Genomic DNA, 19,967 nt, shown 5'->3' on the forward strand with positions numbered 1-19,967 from the left:
ACATCTTTGTTAAAGTGCTTGCCAACATGCTTTAGAAAGTACATCTTGAAACATTGTCAATTATTGTGTTATCTTTTCTCCTCTTTCTGGCTATTTTTGGAAATGTGCGTGGTGTATAAGGAGATAGCTTAACTGTTAACACATGAACTTCAGTCCTTGTGGTAAATTCTTTCCCAGCCTTCTAGATTTTGATAATTTTCCCTGTTAATGAATTAATGATTAAGAGTTCTGACTTTCAGGGAGTCTTACTCTGAAGTATATTTCAGTTTAATCCCAGACTGAGACATGGCTTTGAAGAGCAATTTTTGAAAAACATCAGTGCAACCACCTCAAGCATAATAATGGAGTACCCATTTGAATAGACATCTTCCTCTATACTGCATAATAATACCAACTATATTGCCAAAATTGAGGTGCTGCAGGAGTAAGTGATATTCCCACAGTCTCAGAAGGAAGCGACAGTGAAGGGAAGAACTAAATCAGGTTTCCACAGTCCAAACAGATGCCTTGTATGTTAGCTTCCCTTTAAAAACAGAATTATGAAGATTAATTTTCTTCTGTGCTTACTGAGGGAACTGTTGATCTATATGTGCTCTTATATTTCCAGTGCAAGCTGTACCTGTACTTGTGACTGCCACTAGTTATGTCGGCTGGCACTTTGGACTCCGCTGCTGTAACAGAATTGCAGAATTTTAGCATTTAGAAACCTTTGCTTAGTTTCTTCTTTATGATGAGGAGGAGTGTCTACTTAAGAAAATAAAACTCTGTCAGGGCAAAGAAGGGGACTAGGTTTTACTGGGATCAGAATGAAGTAAGGGAATAAATAGGAGAAACTATCACTTGTGATACCACACATAAATGTGGATATTGATTTCCGTGGTGTGTGTATACAGATACTATTTTTTCCCCCTTTCTCCTTCTCTTTCTCCTTTATTTTTCCTCTTTCAGGGGCAGGTCAGAGAAAACAGGACAATTACATACTCAGTGAAGGAGTTTAGTGCCTGTACATAGAGATACGATATGTTACTGAAAAATCTGAAAGTCAAGCCAAGACTTGAGCAGAGTGCACAAATCCAAACAGTTCTGTAAATGTGTAGGCTTCTTCCAAATTTGGCTGGCTGAAAGCTGAAACAGCTTCAGTTTATACCGTCACTTCAAGTGCTTCTCCAGCCTCTTTGCATGGAAGCCAGTTTCTGCAGTTCCCTTTACCTGATGACCCCCAAGGAGGCTTTCAGTACATTTTGTCATGTGTGAAAAATGGCTTTTGAGTGTAATAACATTAGAATGACCCTGTGTTACCTTTCACGTACATGCTCTCCTAATAGGATGCATTATTTTGAATTGTGGCAGGGTAGTCAGGGAAATGCCAACCCAATAATTGGTAATCAATTACATTCCAGGGTTGTAAAGACTGTGTGTGTCCGTCCCCCTCCCCCATTGCAAAAGGTTAACACAAATGGTGTGAGAATACTTAGTTCTGTTTTATCCTCTTGTGATGCAGAGAAGGATGTATTAGCATGGGACACAAATTTGCTATGTAGGCCACTAAGCAGGATTAGCACAAGTTACAGAAATGATGTGAGTTACAGTCCATTGTATAAAATGCTAGTACTAATAATGTTTTTTCAGTGTCCAGAAATAAAAGTAATTGGCAATGAACAGCAGCTGGGATTATTTTCACTCCATTTCTAACTCGTGTCTACAGAGTGTCTGAAAAATAGGTATGTTATCTGTAGGATCTGTGAATGGACAGCTGAGAGTAATAGATGTATTTACTCATTAGAGCCACTTAAGGTAAAGCATTTTGGCCAGTTTTCTGTGCATGCATAGAACAAACATAAGTATCTAATTAAATGAGCAAAACCAGATCACCTTGCAACTTACATAATTGTGCAGCATGCTGCTGTTATTTTCTGTTTACCGTAATTCCATCAGTGCTGTCTTTTAAGTTGTCTTTCAACACCATTGAGACTTTGAACATTGAAATAATGCAGTGGATGGAGACCAGAACTGCCAGGAGTAGGCTCAGGTCCCACTGTTGTCAGGGGATCAGGCTCAACGTGGCTTTGTCTCCAGTTCTTGCTGGCCATAAAATGAGATCTCTTCTGCAGTACAGATCTGTTAAAACATCCCTCTTCCAAAGAACCTCTTCAAAACCAAATTCATAACTTGATACCGGTGCTTAGAGCCGCAATTTAAGTGAAAATGTTATTACAGCTAAGTCCTAGTTATTTGGCTGCCCAACTCACCATTGCCTAATGAGATATGTTTCCTAAACAAACAGAAAGCGATTTCCAGTTTTAAGAAAAAGTTTTAACCAGCTCATGGGAACTGTGCTTTCTTTAGGAAAAATAAAAAAGAATTGGAGGCCGAGTAGCAGCAGCTCATTATATCATGGTTTAGCAACTCATTGACTCACTATACATGTTCGGTTCTGATGGGATACAAAGGATAGCATCTCATTCTCTGAGCTAAATGGCTAAAAGGCATTTATATTATATGCATTTAAAAATGTTTACATTTCATGCTCTCTGTATGTCTGAGTCTTTCCGTATGGTGTGATACTGAATGAGCAGTGATCACACGTTTTCTTTGTGGCACAGCTGTTGAGGAGGAGAAGAAAAATAATTACACCATTTGCCTAATGCATTAGAACTGAATCCTGCAGAAATGCAGTGATACAGTTACTGGTTGGGAGAATGGAACTGAAACCCTGTGTGAAAATTTTATGTTCCCTCTAAGGCATCTCTTGGGGGTAAAAACTGAGACCATGGCACAGGGAGGCTTCCACCCATGTCCTTGATGTAGTGGTGTAGATGCATGATGGCAAAGGAGCAAATGTCTGTGGATTTTGGATGTAAAGGGGAGTTATCTTCTGGGTGCTGTACACTATTTACGATTCAGGAAAAGAAGTAGAGCAATGGTGACATTTTTGTCAGGAGGTTCTTTCTTTGGCCTTCAAACTAGTTGTATGGGAGCAGCAAATCTCTCCCTGATGTCAGGGGCAGGTGTGGTGCACTCCTGGGAAGGGCAGGCCTGCCTGCTATGAGAACACAGGGTTTAATAACTGCAATCCTGGAAGCCTTGTTTCCTTCCTGCAGACCATTTTGCTCGGAGATCATGAGAACAGTTAAGTAGACCTACCTTCTTTTTTTTTTTCTTTTTTTTTTCTTTCTTTTTAATTAGTGATGTCATGGGCTTGGGTGTGGTAGGTTCCTTTGCCACATGCCATTTTTCTACTGTAGTTTTTCCATCCTTCTTTACTAAATTGAGCTCTGTGCATGACAGGAAGAGAACATTTCCTTGGAGAATGTCTGCACTGACTAATCTTTGAGAAAACTGCCTTTCGTTTCAGACATCAGCCACTATGGCTGTGTTAAAAGGCGTCCTGGTGGATACAGGATACTCCTGTAGGAGTGGTCTTTATAAGAATTGGTCATACTCCAACCTAGCACACTGAATTTGTTATTTCAAATTTAGTTTTTGTTTGCTCATATTTAGAAAGCAGTTCTCTTGGACCATTAAGCATGAATATGAATAAAACATATAAGTGTTTGTTGAAAGAAATAGACTGAGGTCGTGTTCTTTTGTTCCACACCTGGTATAAACTTCCAGCAAAGTCTCCTGTTAAAAGGTTCAGGGATATGGGAATTGATCATTGGATCTTCTATCAGTGATGTGATTTAGTAATTTAGTGAAGGAAGGAATAGTCCTATTGGAGAATGCTCAGTTAAGATCATGTCGTGTATGTGTGCCTCAGTTTCCCCCAAAAATTATTTATTATTTATATGGGATATATATTCAGCTATGTGAAACATTAAAAAATCTTCAGTAACAAATGCTAAATACATGAGGGTGTACGTATGATATCTTCACTAGGTTAGTACAAAGTGAAAATGGTGGTGATGTTTAATGAAAGAGGCTTGTGAATTAATTGCTCTCTATTTCTCTCTCTTCCCACCCTCCAGCCCACCCCCACCCCCCCACCCCCTGCCCCTTGCTATTTGAATAAATCTACAATGGAGCTAAAATGACATTATTCTTTATTCACAGGTTACTTTAGGTGGAACCTTTATTGGAATTGGGCGGAAAACTCCAGATTGCCAAGGCAACACCAAGTACTTCCGCTGCAAATTCTGCAATTTCACCTACATGGGCAACTCCTCCACTGAACTAGAGCAACACTTCTTACAGACTCACCCAAACAAAATGAAAGCAGCCCTTCCCTCCTCTGATTCTGGTAAAACTTCAGAGAAAAACTCCAATAAATCCAGTCCTACTCTTCGACCATGTGATTCTGGAGACTTGGGGAAGTGGCAAGACAGAATCACTGTAAAAGCGGGAGATGATACACCAGTTGGATATTCGGTGCCCATCAAGCCAATAGATTCCTCTAGACAAAATGGTACCGATACAACCAGTTACTACTGGTGTAAATTTTGCAGTTTCAGCTGTGAATCGTCCAGCTCATTGAAACTATTAGAACATTACAGCAAACAGCATGGGGGAAGCCAGGCAGGAGGCCTTCACCCAGATCTGAATGATAAGCTTTCTAGGGGATCTGTCATTAACCAGAATGATCTAGCCAAAAATGCAGATGGGGAATTAGTGACAAAGACAGAAAAGGGTTCGAGTGTGGCAAAAAAGAAAGACTTGACTAGCAAAGGAGCAGAGGACAGCATGGTGACAAGCTACAACTGTCAGTTCTGTGACTTTAGGTACTCAAAGAGCCATGGCCCAGATGTAATAGTGGTGGGCCCACTTCTCCGTCACTATCAGCAGCTACACAACATTCATAAATGTACCATTAAGCACTGTCAGTTCTGTCCCCGAGGCCTCTGCAGCCCAGAAAAGCACCTTGGAGAAATTACTTATCCATTTGCTTGCAGAAAAAGTAATTGTTCCCACTGTGCTCTCTTGCTTTTGCACCTGTCTCCAGGGGTGACAGGAAGCTCTAGAGTCAAACACCAGTGCCATCAGTGCTCATTCTCCACTCCCGACGTGGATGTTCTCCTGCTCCACTATGAGAACGCACACGAAGCGCAAGCGTCTGATGTCAAACCCGAAACAAATGCCCTGCCAGGGGCAGAGGGGCCGCTGACACTCAAGGAGAACAAAGAACACTCATGCACCAAATGTGACTTTACCACCCAGGTGGAAGAAGAGATTTCCCGACACTACAGGTATGGTGAATTTTCGCATGTTTAATGATAGGAACCCAAACAAACAGGCCCTCCCTTAGTTCCTTAATTAAATGTCACCGTTCCCCTAACATTTAAGGAAACTGGAAATCAAAATACGAACGTGTATGGATATAAATCTTTACAGCCAGGGTCCAATCCAACATCCACTTTGTTTTGGAAAACCACCAGCTAAGTTGGTGGATTTAATTATACATTTAAACCTGTGCAAAGAAGAGGGAGATTCGGATTTGTGTACAGATGCTGAAGTTCCAGCATATTTGAGGTCTGGTCAGCTATTTTCCGCCCAGAATCTTTTCAGTACTATTTTAGTTTAGGCTTCTTACCAGAAAGCTGGCATCTTCATTCAGTAGGGGAACACAAACGGCTTTACTTTCCAAGATAGACTGTGAATCCTTTCATGCTCCGTAACAGTGCTTCAATGTACTACCTTTTTGTAGTATTTTCCACTCCTAAGTCCAGCAACATAATAATTAGTTTAAGAGCATTCCACTGCCGTTTTGGTGTTGGTTTCACACTGGGAGCAGACACTCTTTTGTCTGTTGATGTCATCCCCCAAGATCCTTTTGCAGATGCTTATTTTCGTGTTGCTGGTTTACAGTGTCGTTCTATTTATTTTAAATGTTAATGTTCCTATTTGGAGGTGGATGCAGCCAGTCTCCTGACTCAGTCTGACACAATGTCACAGTGGCAGCCAACTCCCTGCTAAACTTCTTGGGTCAGTTCCTGGGCTGTTGTAAACTGGCAGTCCAGTTTACATCGGAGGAGGAGCTGGCTCTTAGGCTTTGTAAAGAGCAACAGTTATGTGCCGCTGCAAAAGCGATGTTAAATATTAGAAAATCATGCGGAATATGTTAATAGTTAAGGCTAATGCGTCAACAACAACGGAAAACTCAGTATCTATCTCATCTAAAAGATCTTTGCATGGAAGCCAGCTAGAATGAAGACAAAAGAAGATGCATTTTCAAAGCTAAAGCTTTGTTAAAAGCGCAAGAAACCGTGCCACGTTTAATAGATTCCAAGACATCCAAAATTAACAAAGGCAGACTGGGGCATGATACTTTAATAGAGATTAAAGCTGGGGGCATCCAAATGTTGCCCAACAGAGGGCTGCATTGGCAATGTATCAGGAGTCTATTTAAAAAAAAAAAAAAGGAAAAAAAGAAAAAAAAAAAGCAGCAGATTGCTCATCTTTAATTTGGAGCTAGGGCCCACGGAGGATTCAGGTCCCAGCATGTAGTGCCCCATTTTTGAGCCAAGTGGGCCTGAGGGATGTTGTGTGGATTAATTAGTTAATGTTTGTAAACTGCTTTGAAGATGAAAAGTGGTATCTAAGTTCCAAGCATTATTATAGCAGCTTTGAGCCATGCTGTAGAACTCCATAGGCAGCACTTTGTCCGCCGCTGGGGCATGGCATGATCTTTTTTTAGTGGTTAAATAACTGGAAGATTGAAATGGCTCCTTGACTGAAAAAAAAAACACTTTTATTTTGCTGCAGCTGGTAATTTAAGTTTTAACAAGCACGCCTATTTAAAATCCTTTTTCCCAAGGAAAGGAGAAGCCATGACTTTCAAAATTAAGTGCTAAGTCTGAGATGGGGTAGCAGTAGTTTCTCCTTTGGAGGGCTCAGCACCCTGCGGCTCTGGCAGTTGTCACCGGGAACTGCACTTTGGAAAATCAAGAGATACACTTAAGCGTTCAAATCTCGACTTGTTTGTCTAAAATTAGGCTATTCTTTTCAAGACAGTCGAACAATGTATTTTCTTAAGCCTCCAGTCTAAGACGTTATGGAGTACTCTGAGGATGATGTGTAATTAAAGCGAAGTACAACATCCTTACAACTGCCAACTTCTTGCCCTCTCCCCTGCCCTCCCCGCTTTTTAATTTGAGTTTTGTTTCTTTTCTATGTGTACTGCTGCTGTTTTCCCCCACTGTGCACCTTCTTTGAAATCACAGCAGTTAAGTTTAGTTTGTGGTAGGTGCTCTGTGATGGCAAACACCAGCAGGTTTTATTGCTTTTCTATGCATAACCTACTTTTCACTCTACCAAACTGTAACAAATGCAAAGAGAGACTTTTGAGGCATTATAACTTCTATTATTATTATTATTATTATTATTATCATCAGACACTTTTTTTAATAGAAGTTTTGCATATATTGGATATGTATTTTCTTTCCCTTTTTGTATTTTATTAACTAAAGATACAGAGCAGTTCAGATTTTAAAAAGTAGACAATCTATAAAATAGTAGTGTTAGGGAGTTATGTGACACACAGAAACGTGCTGATATTGATTCAGCTCACACCCTAGCTGGCCTTCTCTGGGTCTGCATCAGAGTTTATCTTGACAGAATTGTTATGACACGTTATGTATTCCTGATGCATTTAAAATGCTATACATGTACATATATCTAAAACTTGTTCATTGATATAAGGAGCTGAACAGATTCTAATGGTAAACATAATACCAAGCATTAATGGTAGTGGCAGAAAGTGTTCTGCTGTTCACATGTTTAAGTTTACTCTTGATAATCTATGAGTATCAGAGCTGGCTTTAGATGCTATTCATATATTTTGGTTCAGGTATTTTTTGTCTGCATTTTTTATTATTTTCATTTTTGAGTCAGATGCCCCAACAGCATGCTTAATGTATTTTCTTTTTAAGCTTGTTTCCTTTTGACTCTAGGTCTACAATTTCACTCTGTCTGCTAGCTAAAAAAATTTCTATCTCCCAGTATTATTTCTTTGCAGTCATGTGTTTGCAATAGTATTAGAATTTGCAAAAGTAGTTCTTTCCAAGCTTTCTATCTATTGAAATGTGTACTTACACTTAACGCTCATTCAGTATTTCTTGACATGATTATTTGAGAGCTGTTCAGTTAAATTTGAAGTTAATGAATCACATTGCACTTGAGTTTACTTGTATTTAAACCTCACTAAAATGTGCTTACTCAACTGAATCCCCAGAAGGTTTATTGGCCTCCATTTTCTACTAATTCTGGTACTACTCATTTTCCATTATACCGCTGAGGAATCAGGTACTTTTCATGTTCATTGCAAAGCTTAGTTTTTCCTCAAAAACTGTCTAGTATTCTGATGAACTAAAAGGTGCCAACACTTGTAATTTAGATAAAAATCATACTGAGTATTTAGGGAAATTTTGCGTGTCGAGTCACTTAGTCTTAGTTTTTTTTCTTAAGAATGAAAGACGCTTCTTGCAGAATTGTGGTTGTGTTTTTTTTTTCTAATTTTGCCAAAAGATGTGAGAAGACAATGCGTTTTCTTATTTTTGCAAAAACTAGAATTTTTCATGTAAATCCTTATTTGTCAAAAAAGACTGACAGAAAGTGTTTGATCAGTGCTAGTAGTAATTAAAAATGCTCTGCTGAAATATGTGCTAAACTTTGTTTTTTAAAAAAATGGGATGGTGATTTATTAACTGCAAAATATAAAAAAATAGACTCAAATGAAATATATGCTTTGGCAATGATGTAGAACCATTTGTCTAATAAACATTGTTTGAAAATGTGGGTGAGAGCAGTTATGTAGGGCTCTCTTTTGAAATTAATTACGAGTTAATCTCAAATTAAATAATTCCTTAACTCTAAAGATATATGGAATAGCAGGGTAAATGGCAAAGGGGTACTCGGGGCTTGCACTGGGGGCACGGGGGGTGTCAGAGCTGCCCACTCTCACTGTCAGGCAGCAGAAGCCTGAGCAGCGTCTTAGATGAGCAGATTATGGAAATGTGGAGCCTTTGGGACACTCCCCAGAGAAGCCAACCGAGGGCAAAAGTGTAAATTGAGGCCCACCAGCTCCCAGTTTTCGGCAGTGGGAGCCTTCACTCCCTGAACAATAGCAGCATCTGTGAGGACCTTTTCCATCCTCCTGACACCTTAATTCACTGCTCCAAACTTCTTTGCTCTTGCCAGTGGGTTTTGCTCTCCTTTCATCTCAGCCTTGCTGTCTGCTCTGCCTGTTCTCTCCTTTCTGACCCTCCGCTGAGTTTTCTTACTTTGCTCGCTGTCTTTCCTTCTGAATATTTTCTGCTTCCCACAAGCCTGAATGCAGCACCCGTCCCAAAAGAAAACTTTCTTAGAACTGTTTCTTCATGAGAAATACTAGTAATTATTATATTCATAGTGAGATTCAAAATGGGCAAAAATATATGGAAGTGTTACGACAACCATACTTTCATCCAGAATATTTTCTATGCCCTAAAGCCTAGGACTGTCTTCAGGTAATTTAAAAAAAAAAAAGTAAATTACTTGTTTTTTAGAGTGTGGCGTTTTGTAATACTTCAGACTAGTTAGAAGTATGTCAACAAGATTTAATTAACAACTGGCTAGTGTCAGGAGTATTGCAGCCCATTAGAAAGCTCAAGTAAAGAACATTAAATCCATCCAAAAAACCCATCTAATCTCTCCAACTTCAAAATTTTGCAAGGGAAAATCTTTGTATCTTATAGTACCTAATTCAAGTACGATTCGGTACAACTAAAAAATGATAGGGTTTTGTCAAGTTGTCAGAATGTAACAGTGCAGCAAAGGTTTGGCCTGAGTTCCTTGACATTTCATCTTGGGATCGGGCCATAAATGTTGTAGTGTCCATGAATAATCAGGTCTTTCATTTATTTTGTAATGAAAATAATAATGCTAAGTGATATCAGTGGATGGGATGACACTGCCATCCCAATGCCACATGGAAGATAATGCCTGTTTATGGCCTCAACCTGCTGTTAGTTTGCTTGAGTGGTGTACAAGATCAAAAAAGAGAGAATGCTGTTTTCTTCTTCACTTATATTTCTTTCTTCCATACTGAGAACTCTCATACATACATCTCTCCTTTGATCGGCCATATACCAATGCACTGTATTGCACCTGTTGAATTCAGGGTTTCAGACGGTATAACCATGGTTTAGCTGTAACTTTCAGGTAATGCACACAAGTGCTTATCATGTACTTTGCAAGTCGGAATTTTAAAAATTTTGTTGCTTAACTTTTAGGAGCTTTGTGCACAAATATAGGTGTAGCTTGGGCCTTTAGAAACATGGGTAGGTTTAAATTCTAGCACAAAAAGAAATCAAACATTGCCGACTTGTTTTGTTGATTTCTATCAGGGTGTGGTAAAAACAGAGATGAAAACTTTTTCTTTTTATTCCTTGTTCTCGGAAAGAATAAGTTCCCAACTTTCAAAAGTTCTGTAATAGCTGATGATAGTTATTATTTGAGACTAAGACTTACAGTGGACAGTTCCAAACTTTAGCTTACTTTTCAGAGCTTGGGGATAGAATAATAAACAGGACAAACCCACGCGAAGTGTGAAAATTTATAATGTCGATGGCAGATTACTTTCTAATGCATAGTGGAAAAGTGTATGTCATGAAAATAAAAGCTTGTTGGGTTACTATCTACCTAAATCAGTCCTTGTCCTTTCCACATCATAGTGCCTATCATAGTCTTACAGGAGCATGAAGGAATGCTTGTATGACTCTCTTTGAATCAATTATAAGTAATTTAAATGAACAAACCTTTAATGTAAGAAAGGTGATTTCAGCTGTGCTTCAACAGTGTACTTGCAACTGCATCTAATATTTAGCATTTATTTGTGGCCTCAGAAGTGTGGTACCTCTCCTGTGGTGTATATTGGTCCTGATCAAAAACATTTAGCCAGTGTGTGGGGAAAAAAAAAAAAAGAAAAGAGAAGTTAGGCAGAAAAAGATCAGCTGTTTGGAGGTGTGATATCTGTAGATGAGAGCCAAGTTAGGAAAAGGGGTTAGCTATTGAAAAAGCCAAGTTAAACAAGAGACACTTAGGGCTAAGTAGCCTCCCAAAGGATTGATAAACTTTCACATGGGGAGTGTATTCGGTTGAGCCATTAGCCCCAAATGGTGTCTTGTTTAACTTGGCTTTTAAGATAACTAGCCCCTGTCTAACTTGGACTTCCCTGTTGGTATCCCACCTTTACAGGGCTGACCCTCTTTAGAACTTGGCTTTTTGTATTTATAAAAAGGGTTTGATCAGATAGCACTCTCTCTTTTTTTTTTTTTTGGTTCAGAAGAGAATTAAGCTCAGTTTAGAAAAGAATTAAGTTGCAAGAGAGAATATATTAGTGTCGCATTGAGAGACAAGCTGATTTTAATAAAACACAATTGTAGAATGAAGAAAAAGGAACACAGCCAGAACAGGATTTTAACCCACAGCTTGCTCTCCCACAAGTAGATTTTGTTGCCATAAGGCTATGTGGAGAATAGCTGACTTTATTTTTTGCATAACTGAACGAGCCCATCTAGTCCCTTAAAATGCATACAAATACGGAAAATGACAAAAAGAAAACTGATATTGCACAAGGGCTAAAAAGCTTGAATCTCAATGCGTACTCATGTCTGCACGCTGACACAACTGCAAGAAAATCAGACAATGTAAATAACATATGGTTTGTTTTTCCAGCAAAAGGAAAGAAGGAAGACAAGGAGGTTTAATAAGTTTGGCAAGTTGTCCCTTCTAAACTATCATACTCTAAAAGGGACATTTTGTGTATCATTCCAGTTCTACAGATGCACCAAGAGCCAAATCCTGCTCTTACTGAAGTCAATGGGAGTTTTGCCATCAACTTCACTGAGACTAAGATTTGGCCTCAAAAGAATTAATTCTAACAATTGGAGTTGTCAGGGCAGTAACAGATTTCTCATACAAGTTTTGTCCTGTGTGGATAGTGAAAAGCTCGTTTTTTAGCTTGGCTAAAGATGCTGTTGTGACTCTGAATGCCTGGGGTGTGGATGTGTGAGTGTGTCTGTAGGGAGAAGCTTTCACAGAGTTATGTACATTTTGATGAAGGGCAGGGACGGTATTTTACTTTGCGTTGGTACGATGCTGGGCGCAGCGGGGCCCAGAGCCTTATGGAAAGCTCTGACCGCTCCTGTGCTATAAACAATTATTCATAATGGCATTATAGAGCTCATAAACAGTGTTCTGTTCCTATGGTAGATACAGTAAATGGGTAACATGTTGTTCTCATGTAGCAACATATGCTTTACATAATTTAGTAATGCAGTACTTTATATAGGCTTTTAGAATAAAAACAGGAAGGTGCGTTATTCCACACTGCTCCACAGCTCATACTCAAGCGTTTCTGTATTCAACGGGAAAATGCAATTTGTAGTGACATAGCCAGCTATTTTGCTTTTTCTTTAGAGCAGCATCTTTTAAAGTTATGTTGAAATATCCACAGAGAACAAATAAGTAATATCTGTTGTGTACAACCTTCTGTCCTTGGTATATTCTTAGCTGTAAGTCAACCAGAGCTCCGCTCAAAGTCATTGTTGTCAACCAAAAGTCTATGAAATTGGTGGAAAGCAAAGAAATTAGTTTAAACTTTTTAACTTTCTGGCATACAACAGTGTTATACGAAGTGGTTGGGTTTTGTTGTTTGGTGGTGGTTTTTTTTACAAAAAAATCTATCCTCTTCTAACAATTTGATTTTGTTTGAAAAAAAAAGTTACTTCAGTGTTTCTACTGCAATAGAAAGTGAAAATGTGTTGCAGCAAACTGAAGAGGAAGAAACACAAAATGACCGTGAAAATTGTATGAAGTTTGGAAAAGCATGGTGGGATGTGAATGAATGACAGGAGTCTGTTCCAAGGCATGGGGGGAAAAGACAGCAGGGTTTTTCCATATTGTATAAGACACCGATGTAAACCTACTTGCTTTATTTAGAGGGAATCATACTGTAAGTTAAATATATTTTCGTCATCTTCATAGGTAAAACCACTGTGAGAGGGGAAGGCCAAGGGGAGACTCTCACCTTAATACACTTCTCGTTTTCTTCCAGGAGAGTACACAACTGCTACAAATGCCGTCAGTGCAGCTTCACGGCTGTTGACACTCAGTCACTACTAGAGCACTTCAACACCGTGCACTGTCAGGAGATGGACATCACTACAGCCAATGGGGAGGACAGTCATGGTGTTTCGTCTATCAAGGAGGAGCCAAAAATTGACCTTAAGGTCTACAGTCTGATTAATCCAGACCCCAAAATGGGGGAGCCTGTATCTGACAGCATAGTAAAGAGGGAAAAGATAGAAGATAAGGAAGTGCTCAAGGAGAAAGGTTGGACTGACAGTCCCAGTGATGATCTTCGCAACGTGTCCTGGAGAGGAACAGACATTTTGAGGGGGAGCCCGTCTTACACACAGACCAGTCTAGGCTTATTGACCCCAGTGTCCGTTGGCCAAGAGCAGCCAAAGCCTTTACGGGATAGTCCAAATGTAGAAGCTGCTCATCTTGCGCGGCCCATTTACGGCTTGGCGGTGGAGAGCAAGGGCTTCCTGCAGGGCGTGCCAGCTGGAGTGGCGGAGAAGACCGGGCAGCTCACCCAGCCCTACCCTTCATCCGGGGACAGCAAGGCAAAGGATGAATCCCAGTCCTTATTACGGGTAGGAAGCTCTCTCTCTTCCCCACCCCCACCCCCACCCCCCTCGCTTTTTATGATTACATGTATGTTACGTTTAATTAGGCATGCAAAGAATTTCTTCAGTTCCAGAGTGATGTGGTTGGGGTTTTTTTCATGCATAGATAAAAAAATAAAAAATCCAGGAAAGACTGAAAGACTCAAACCTGTAGAGCTAAACAGGCAGGTAAATGTTCCAAAATGTTTGCATAAAACAATGTATATATTAATGTAGTATTAGTAATCAAGTGCTTCTGCTTTTGCTATTTAGATCTGATTGAATTTTGTTTAATCATTCCTAGTGTGCAGGTTGATGTTGCATTTGAAGAAGGAAGGTTTAGAACCCCAGAAGGCTGCACATCTGTTACACTAAAACAACTAATCACCTCTTAAATTTTGTGGTGGTGTGACAGTTCACACTTAAGCAAGATTTCACATTATTAAATATCTAAGAATATGAAACCTGAGCTAAATATGAATAAAAAATAACCTCTTTTTGTTTTTAAAGCAACATAATTATACATAAATTTTGACACTTGTCTAGTTGCCTTGAAAGCAAAAGAAAAAAAGGAAGAATCTTGGGTGATAAGAAAAGGAGAGTATTTTTCACACTAAATAATTCCCATTCTGTCTTTTTTTTTGAACAAAAGGACCTATATATAAGGAACTGGCCCTTCCGTCAAGGTGTGCTTTTCCCACTGTAGAAGAATCTGAGGTTAGAAAAGCTCTCAAATTATGGGGAGCTGAACAGGGAGACAAATAAGTGCTTTTCTCCTGGAGTCATCACTGTGTGTTTGCAGGGGCTGCTCTCTATCTGAACTTCTAGAAACTTGCCACAGGAGTGTTTGGTCTGCAAACAAACCTCACTAGAATGGACATGATGATCAGCTATTTTTATTTATTGTGTTTTACAATAATATTTAAAACCATAATATCCATGACTGTAAGAGTGCACAACATGTCAGAAGACAAAAGGCAAGATAAATGTTTTATTCCGTGGTCTGCTAAGATTATACATAGGTGTATCTGTATACATATGTTAAGTCTTACAAGCTCTTCTTAAATGAAGTCAGTGGTCTTAAAAATACTGCAGTTATTCTAATTATAAAATAATGTGTCTGTCACTTAAAACCTGCATGCAATTTAGGGGGACCACAGTGTTTTGTACCTTAGAGATCGTGAACAGTTATTGTTGACAGATTTTAAGTGTATGAGAAGCAGTTACGATATGACAGGTTCCCTGTTGCAAACCTGGGTGTGTCCTTACTGTGAATGGCAGGATTATAATTCTCTCCTCCATTTGGAAATATTTATAACTATACATACATATATATCTGACTAGCAATGGAATTCATGCTCTACATATGATGCTAATTACATACCACTTCAGTTATTGTATTAGTTCTTAGCAATGCAAAAACGTATTGGCCAGAGGAGCCATTTATATTGTGGGTTATCAGAATACGAATAATTTTCATTTCTTGTTTTGACTACTAAAGAATGAAAAAAGCCAACTAAACAAAAATCTGCAAAGGGACATGGCAGTATGCAGAATCAACTCTGTAAGGTCTAAATGGGTAGCTGGAGCCTAAAATATTAGTAAGCAGTAAAATAAGGACATTATATTATCAGTTTTAGCTATTGGTTAATATAGAAGGGGACACTGTACACTGGCTGCTTCTTATGCCCTTTTTTAAAATAAGTTCAGACACTTTTTTAAAGTCTTTATAGAAAAGCACTATTTTTTTTTTCAAATTAATATTTTTATCACTTTGGATATATTTTGATAATTTCTGGATATTCAGAAATATGAACTACCTGTAATTTCCATGGTTTTCTGGGAGGCAAAAAGAAACGTCTTGTTTTTCTGTGTTAATAATATATATAAATTATTTCCTTGTATTTTAAAATGTGCAACCCAACTTTTCTTTTACAAGGTTTGTAAAAGGATTTATTAGCGGATTAGGTCTATACTGACCAGTGAGACCATACCAACACCTTCAAAGAGGAATTACTTTTGTGAACACCTTCAGCTGCCTTGGTCTTTGAACTCTGCTGTGCCAAGGACTTGTTTGTCTGGGTCTTTGCCTGAGTTATAATACTTTAATTTACACTTTTCTTCTTTGAAAATTGGACAAGTTGCCTTTGTCAGTTTGAATATTTAAAAAAAAAAAAAAAAGGGAAGGAAGTTAGCTTCCTTCACCTGCTGAACAGAGTCCCTAATCATATATATATTTCATCACTATTGATGGATAGAGGAAAATAGCGAGATTTCAAACTTCTTGAAGGTAAGGGGTGATCTGAAGGGCAGGAGATGGTGGAAGATGAAGGAGTATGATTTCATGAGTGATATTAATTCCCTGTTACCCTGGATCTGTGGAAAAGATCATAGAAACCTAACTCCTTTGTTTTGCTCTTCATTTAGTTTTCTGTAGACAGAGTTATGGGATGCAGTACTTGAGCCAGGAAATTAGAAGACAAAGTGATGGTCAGCTTGACCAGTGGGAGCTTAGTGTCGGGTGTTACCTGACATACATATATTTTATATGTATGCCTGGAAGCTCACTTGGCCCAAACAGAATTAGAAATTGTTCAGAAACTAACTTCCCTTCCATTCTCGAAAGAGCTGATTTTTGTAATCCTCTGAAATAAAAAAAATATATTCTGTATTGTTAAGCAGATCTCTCATAATTATCCACTTTTAGAGAAATTAATTTTTCTAATGTGAAACAACTAGTAGAAATAGCTAATGTTGTGCTAAAAGTTGGGCCTTTCTAAAAGCAAAGAAATAAATCAGTACATACTTCTGGTATCTTATAATGAACGCTCATGCAATGTATTGTATCCCAGGTGGACGACTGATGACTAGGAAACAAAACTTATAATAAAATCACTTTGGACACCTTCTTTTTTTTCCCCCCAAAGTCTGACAGAGAGGAAGCCAAAAATTTAGGATAACTCAGTGAATAAACACCGTGAGAAATGGACTGAATATATATTTCAGTATTTATAAAGTGGTTCTGCCTATTACAAATGATTTGTGATGATTTGACAGTAGCAGTAATACCATGTGCTTTTCATTTTTCAGTTCTCTCATGATGGGGGGAAGGGAAAGGGGAGATCATGTTTTTCACGTTTTTTCATATAGATAGAGGATAATATTGCAAGTGAGTTTTCTAGATAGTGAGTTTAGAGGCAATTAGCATTGTAATAAAATATCATAGATGATACACATCAGCTGGGGCAGGGTTGAAAATTGCCCATAGAGATCCTTAATGCCTACAGGATAATTACAAACTTTTTGAAATCACTTGGAGTGGTTTTCAGCTTTGCATGTTGTGTAAGCCGTTTATATGCTGCTTTCTTGCATTCCTTCCATGCATGATGGACGTGTTCCCTCCCCAGACTCTGCACTACAGTAGATTATTCGTGGGAGTCATTGGGGTAGGATTTCTTTCCTTTTTAGCAGCTAAAAGACTGAATCGTTTGTGACTTTTGGGAACTGGGGATGGTGCAGTGGCAATAGCTTGAACTCCGCATGTGTGCAAACGCACATAGGCAGTGGATGCACCTTTTTCCCCGAGAGCACTTCCAAGCTGTGTGTATGTAATAGAATCTTTCTCAGGGGCTTGGTACACTTCTGTGAGTAGCTTTAATTTATTTTTCTTATTAAAATGTTTCCAGCAGCTGTACTTACAGCATATTGGTATGTTATGCAAATGGGAATTACAAAAAATGTACCTCAGCGTGGTACAATGTAGACATTATTTCAGCTCTTCCTTAGAGTGGCTGATTTTATAGTTTAAAGATTTGTTGATACTGGAAGGTCTATTGAGATGCAAAAATGTTCCTTTTTTTTGGGTAGCAAATTGGCAGCCAGAGGACTACAGGCCAGGCAGATTGTTTAATGCTTTGACAATGCAGATCTTGGACAACAGGAACTTTTTGCTAAACTGATTTTAAATGAAGTGTCCTGTTTTGGTATGTGTGGACACTGCAGAACAAAGTTTTCTACAAAATTGTGAACTGCAGCCTGAGCCTTCAAACCTATACACAGCCTTAGTTAGCCCACCTAAAAGTCCTGGTAAACCCTGCTGCCTTGCATGGCAGTTTAGCCGATGATGCAGATGCAGAATAGCATGGATCGGTGTGTCCCATGGTGCTGCATAGACCTGAAGGCAACAGGAGGATGATGCCTGTGTGTTAATCTTAATTTATGTAATGGGGGGATTTGTGTACTGTCAAATTATTGCAAAGGTACTGGTGCTTTTTATCAAAGGCAGATTGCAAGCTGTAACATTACGTATCTAACTGACGTTACGTTAACCTTTGCTATGAGCCTTTTATATGGGGCAAAGGATACAAGCAGCTCTTCTATTAAATTGAGATTATTTTGCACCATAATGGTCAGACCGTTTACACACTACAGGAAATCACAGCATTTCAAGGAAGTTTCCATTTACTTTAAGAAGAGTTATTTTCTTTTTGTCTGTGATATTTACACTTCTGATATTTCATACAGGGTTATGTCTAGAGCTGGTTATATGGCTTTAAATTTGAGGGAGACAGGAAATCAGGAAAAGTTATTTCCCCTCTCCCTGTTTTGCATTCTCTTATGTGGCTGATTGACGGAGCTAATTTTAAAATAAGCAATTGGTATGTGTGTAGTAAATTTACATATAATTGATTTAATATCGGTGTAGAAAGTATCAGACAGAATCCCTAGTGGTGAAACATTTTTTTCTCCTGTTATAATGTACTGACTCCTGTTACCCACAGAGGTAGATGCCAGATAGCTGCAAAGCAATGGAAATGCTGAACTGGCATTTGTGATTTTCAAAAGACTTCTTTAAACATTCAGGTTTTGGCCAGAAGGCTAACATACCTTTGAGGTAAAAGCTGCCTGTCTGATTTTGGTGGAAGTATTGCTGCTGCCTTTAGCAGGAGCACAAGAAGCAGCCCTGGAAGGTTCAAGCACACAGAGCGGGATCTTGGTTTAAATGTGATTTTTCAGCGGTCACTACAGTGTAATGAATGGAAGTTTTTGTGCGCTTAGGCATTGTGTCCCACTTCCAACCATGTTTTGATAGCAGCATCTTCACAGTATATCTACAGAATCAAATGTAAAGGTGTATAATTGTATCGTACATTTTACATTTAAGTTGATGGAGGTCTCGGACGCTGCATCTCATCCCTCAGCCACTTTGGGAAAGAAAAAGCAGCCCTTTAAAAGAAACATCTGAAATAGTTTCTCTGTAGCTGCATCTCATTTTTTTCCCATTTCCTCTGACTCTGTTAGAGATCTTTCAGGAAGTATTTATAGTCAAGGCCATTCATTGCCATACAGGTCCTCTAATTAGCAGAGGGGAACTCAGCAGGCACTGTGTCTTACTAATGCACAGAGCGCTGTCAGGTCAGAGCCGCCAGAGTCTTTGGGTTTTTTTAGAAGCACCTGTTTCCACAAGTCTCTGCCAGGGGAGGCAGTGGGCTACTTTTTTAAATACAGCTACATCCTGGGAAATGGCAAGAATCGTCTGACAAAGAAAATGAGGAAATAAAGTTAGGATTTGGAGAGAAATGATTTTGAAGTGTCAGGTTTCCTGCGCAGAACTGAGGCGGGTAAAATCCCTGTGCTGGTGAAGGGCTCACAAACTAAGCTAAAATAGCTTTCTGAAGGTTTCAAGTAGTTTAGAAACAAACATGTACTTGGCTGCTTTTAGTAACTACTGGAACCAAACCCACAAGAAATTGAATGTTTTGCATTACTCATCCTGACAGAGTGATCAGATAGGACTAGAAAGTAACTTTTAGAAAAATGTTAACCTGCCCAATTAAAGGCATGCTTTTGGGTTTTGTGTAGGGTGTGTCTGTCATGTGGAGAGACAACCCCACCTCGTGCATGTTTACCCACCCGTCCATGCATATTTTTTTTTTTTTTACTTTTCCCTTTTGCGAAATGTGGTTTAGAAAAGAATTAAACGATAAAATCATTATTTGGGTGGGGCACGGTAATAATGCGAAAGGGCAGCAGCGACGTCAAAATCCTTGATGAAAAGGTGAATCAGTATGTGGAACAAAGGGCTGGGGAGATGGGTACGGGCCCCCGGGCCGCTGCGTAAGCAGCAGGATTTATTGAAGTTGCTATGATCAATAACAATGATTCAAGCAGGGAAAACTGAGATAATTCCTGATTTAAAACAAGCTGCTTGATTCGGTTAGGAGAGATGGTAATGAAGATGAGAACAAAAGAATGCTTTCTTGTATTGAACTGAGCAGCCAAAACAGATTGAAGATCTGTGTCAGATGCAGTTAACTCAAT

General features: G+C 38.9%; 1 protein-coding gene across 5 annotated transcripts in view; it reads left to right on the top strand.

Moving 5' to 3' along the window:
• The window catches only part of TRPS1 (transcriptional repressor GATA binding 1), a 219,935-nt gene that overhangs the window by 51,684 nt on the left and 148,284 nt on the right, over window positions 1-19,967 (top strand). For 4 of the 5 annotated variants that reach the window (XM_055799862.1, XM_055799861.1, XM_055799863.1 and 1 more), the window contains 2 exons: window positions 4,054-5,183; window positions 13,031-13,634. In XM_055799862.1, the coding sequence (XP_055655837.1) occupies window positions 4,054-5,183; window positions 13,031-13,634 (1,734 nt within the window). The remainder of the gene's footprint in view (window positions 1-4,053; window positions 5,184-13,030; window positions 13,635-19,967) is intronic. The other variant, XM_055799865.1, reaches the window with a different exon arrangement.

Source organism: Falco peregrinus, chromosome 3 (assembly GCF_023634155.1).
Source record: "Falco peregrinus isolate bFalPer1 chromosome 3, bFalPer1.pri, whole genome shotgun sequence".
NCBI lineage: Eukaryota > Metazoa > Chordata > Aves > Falconiformes > Falconidae > Falco > Falco peregrinus.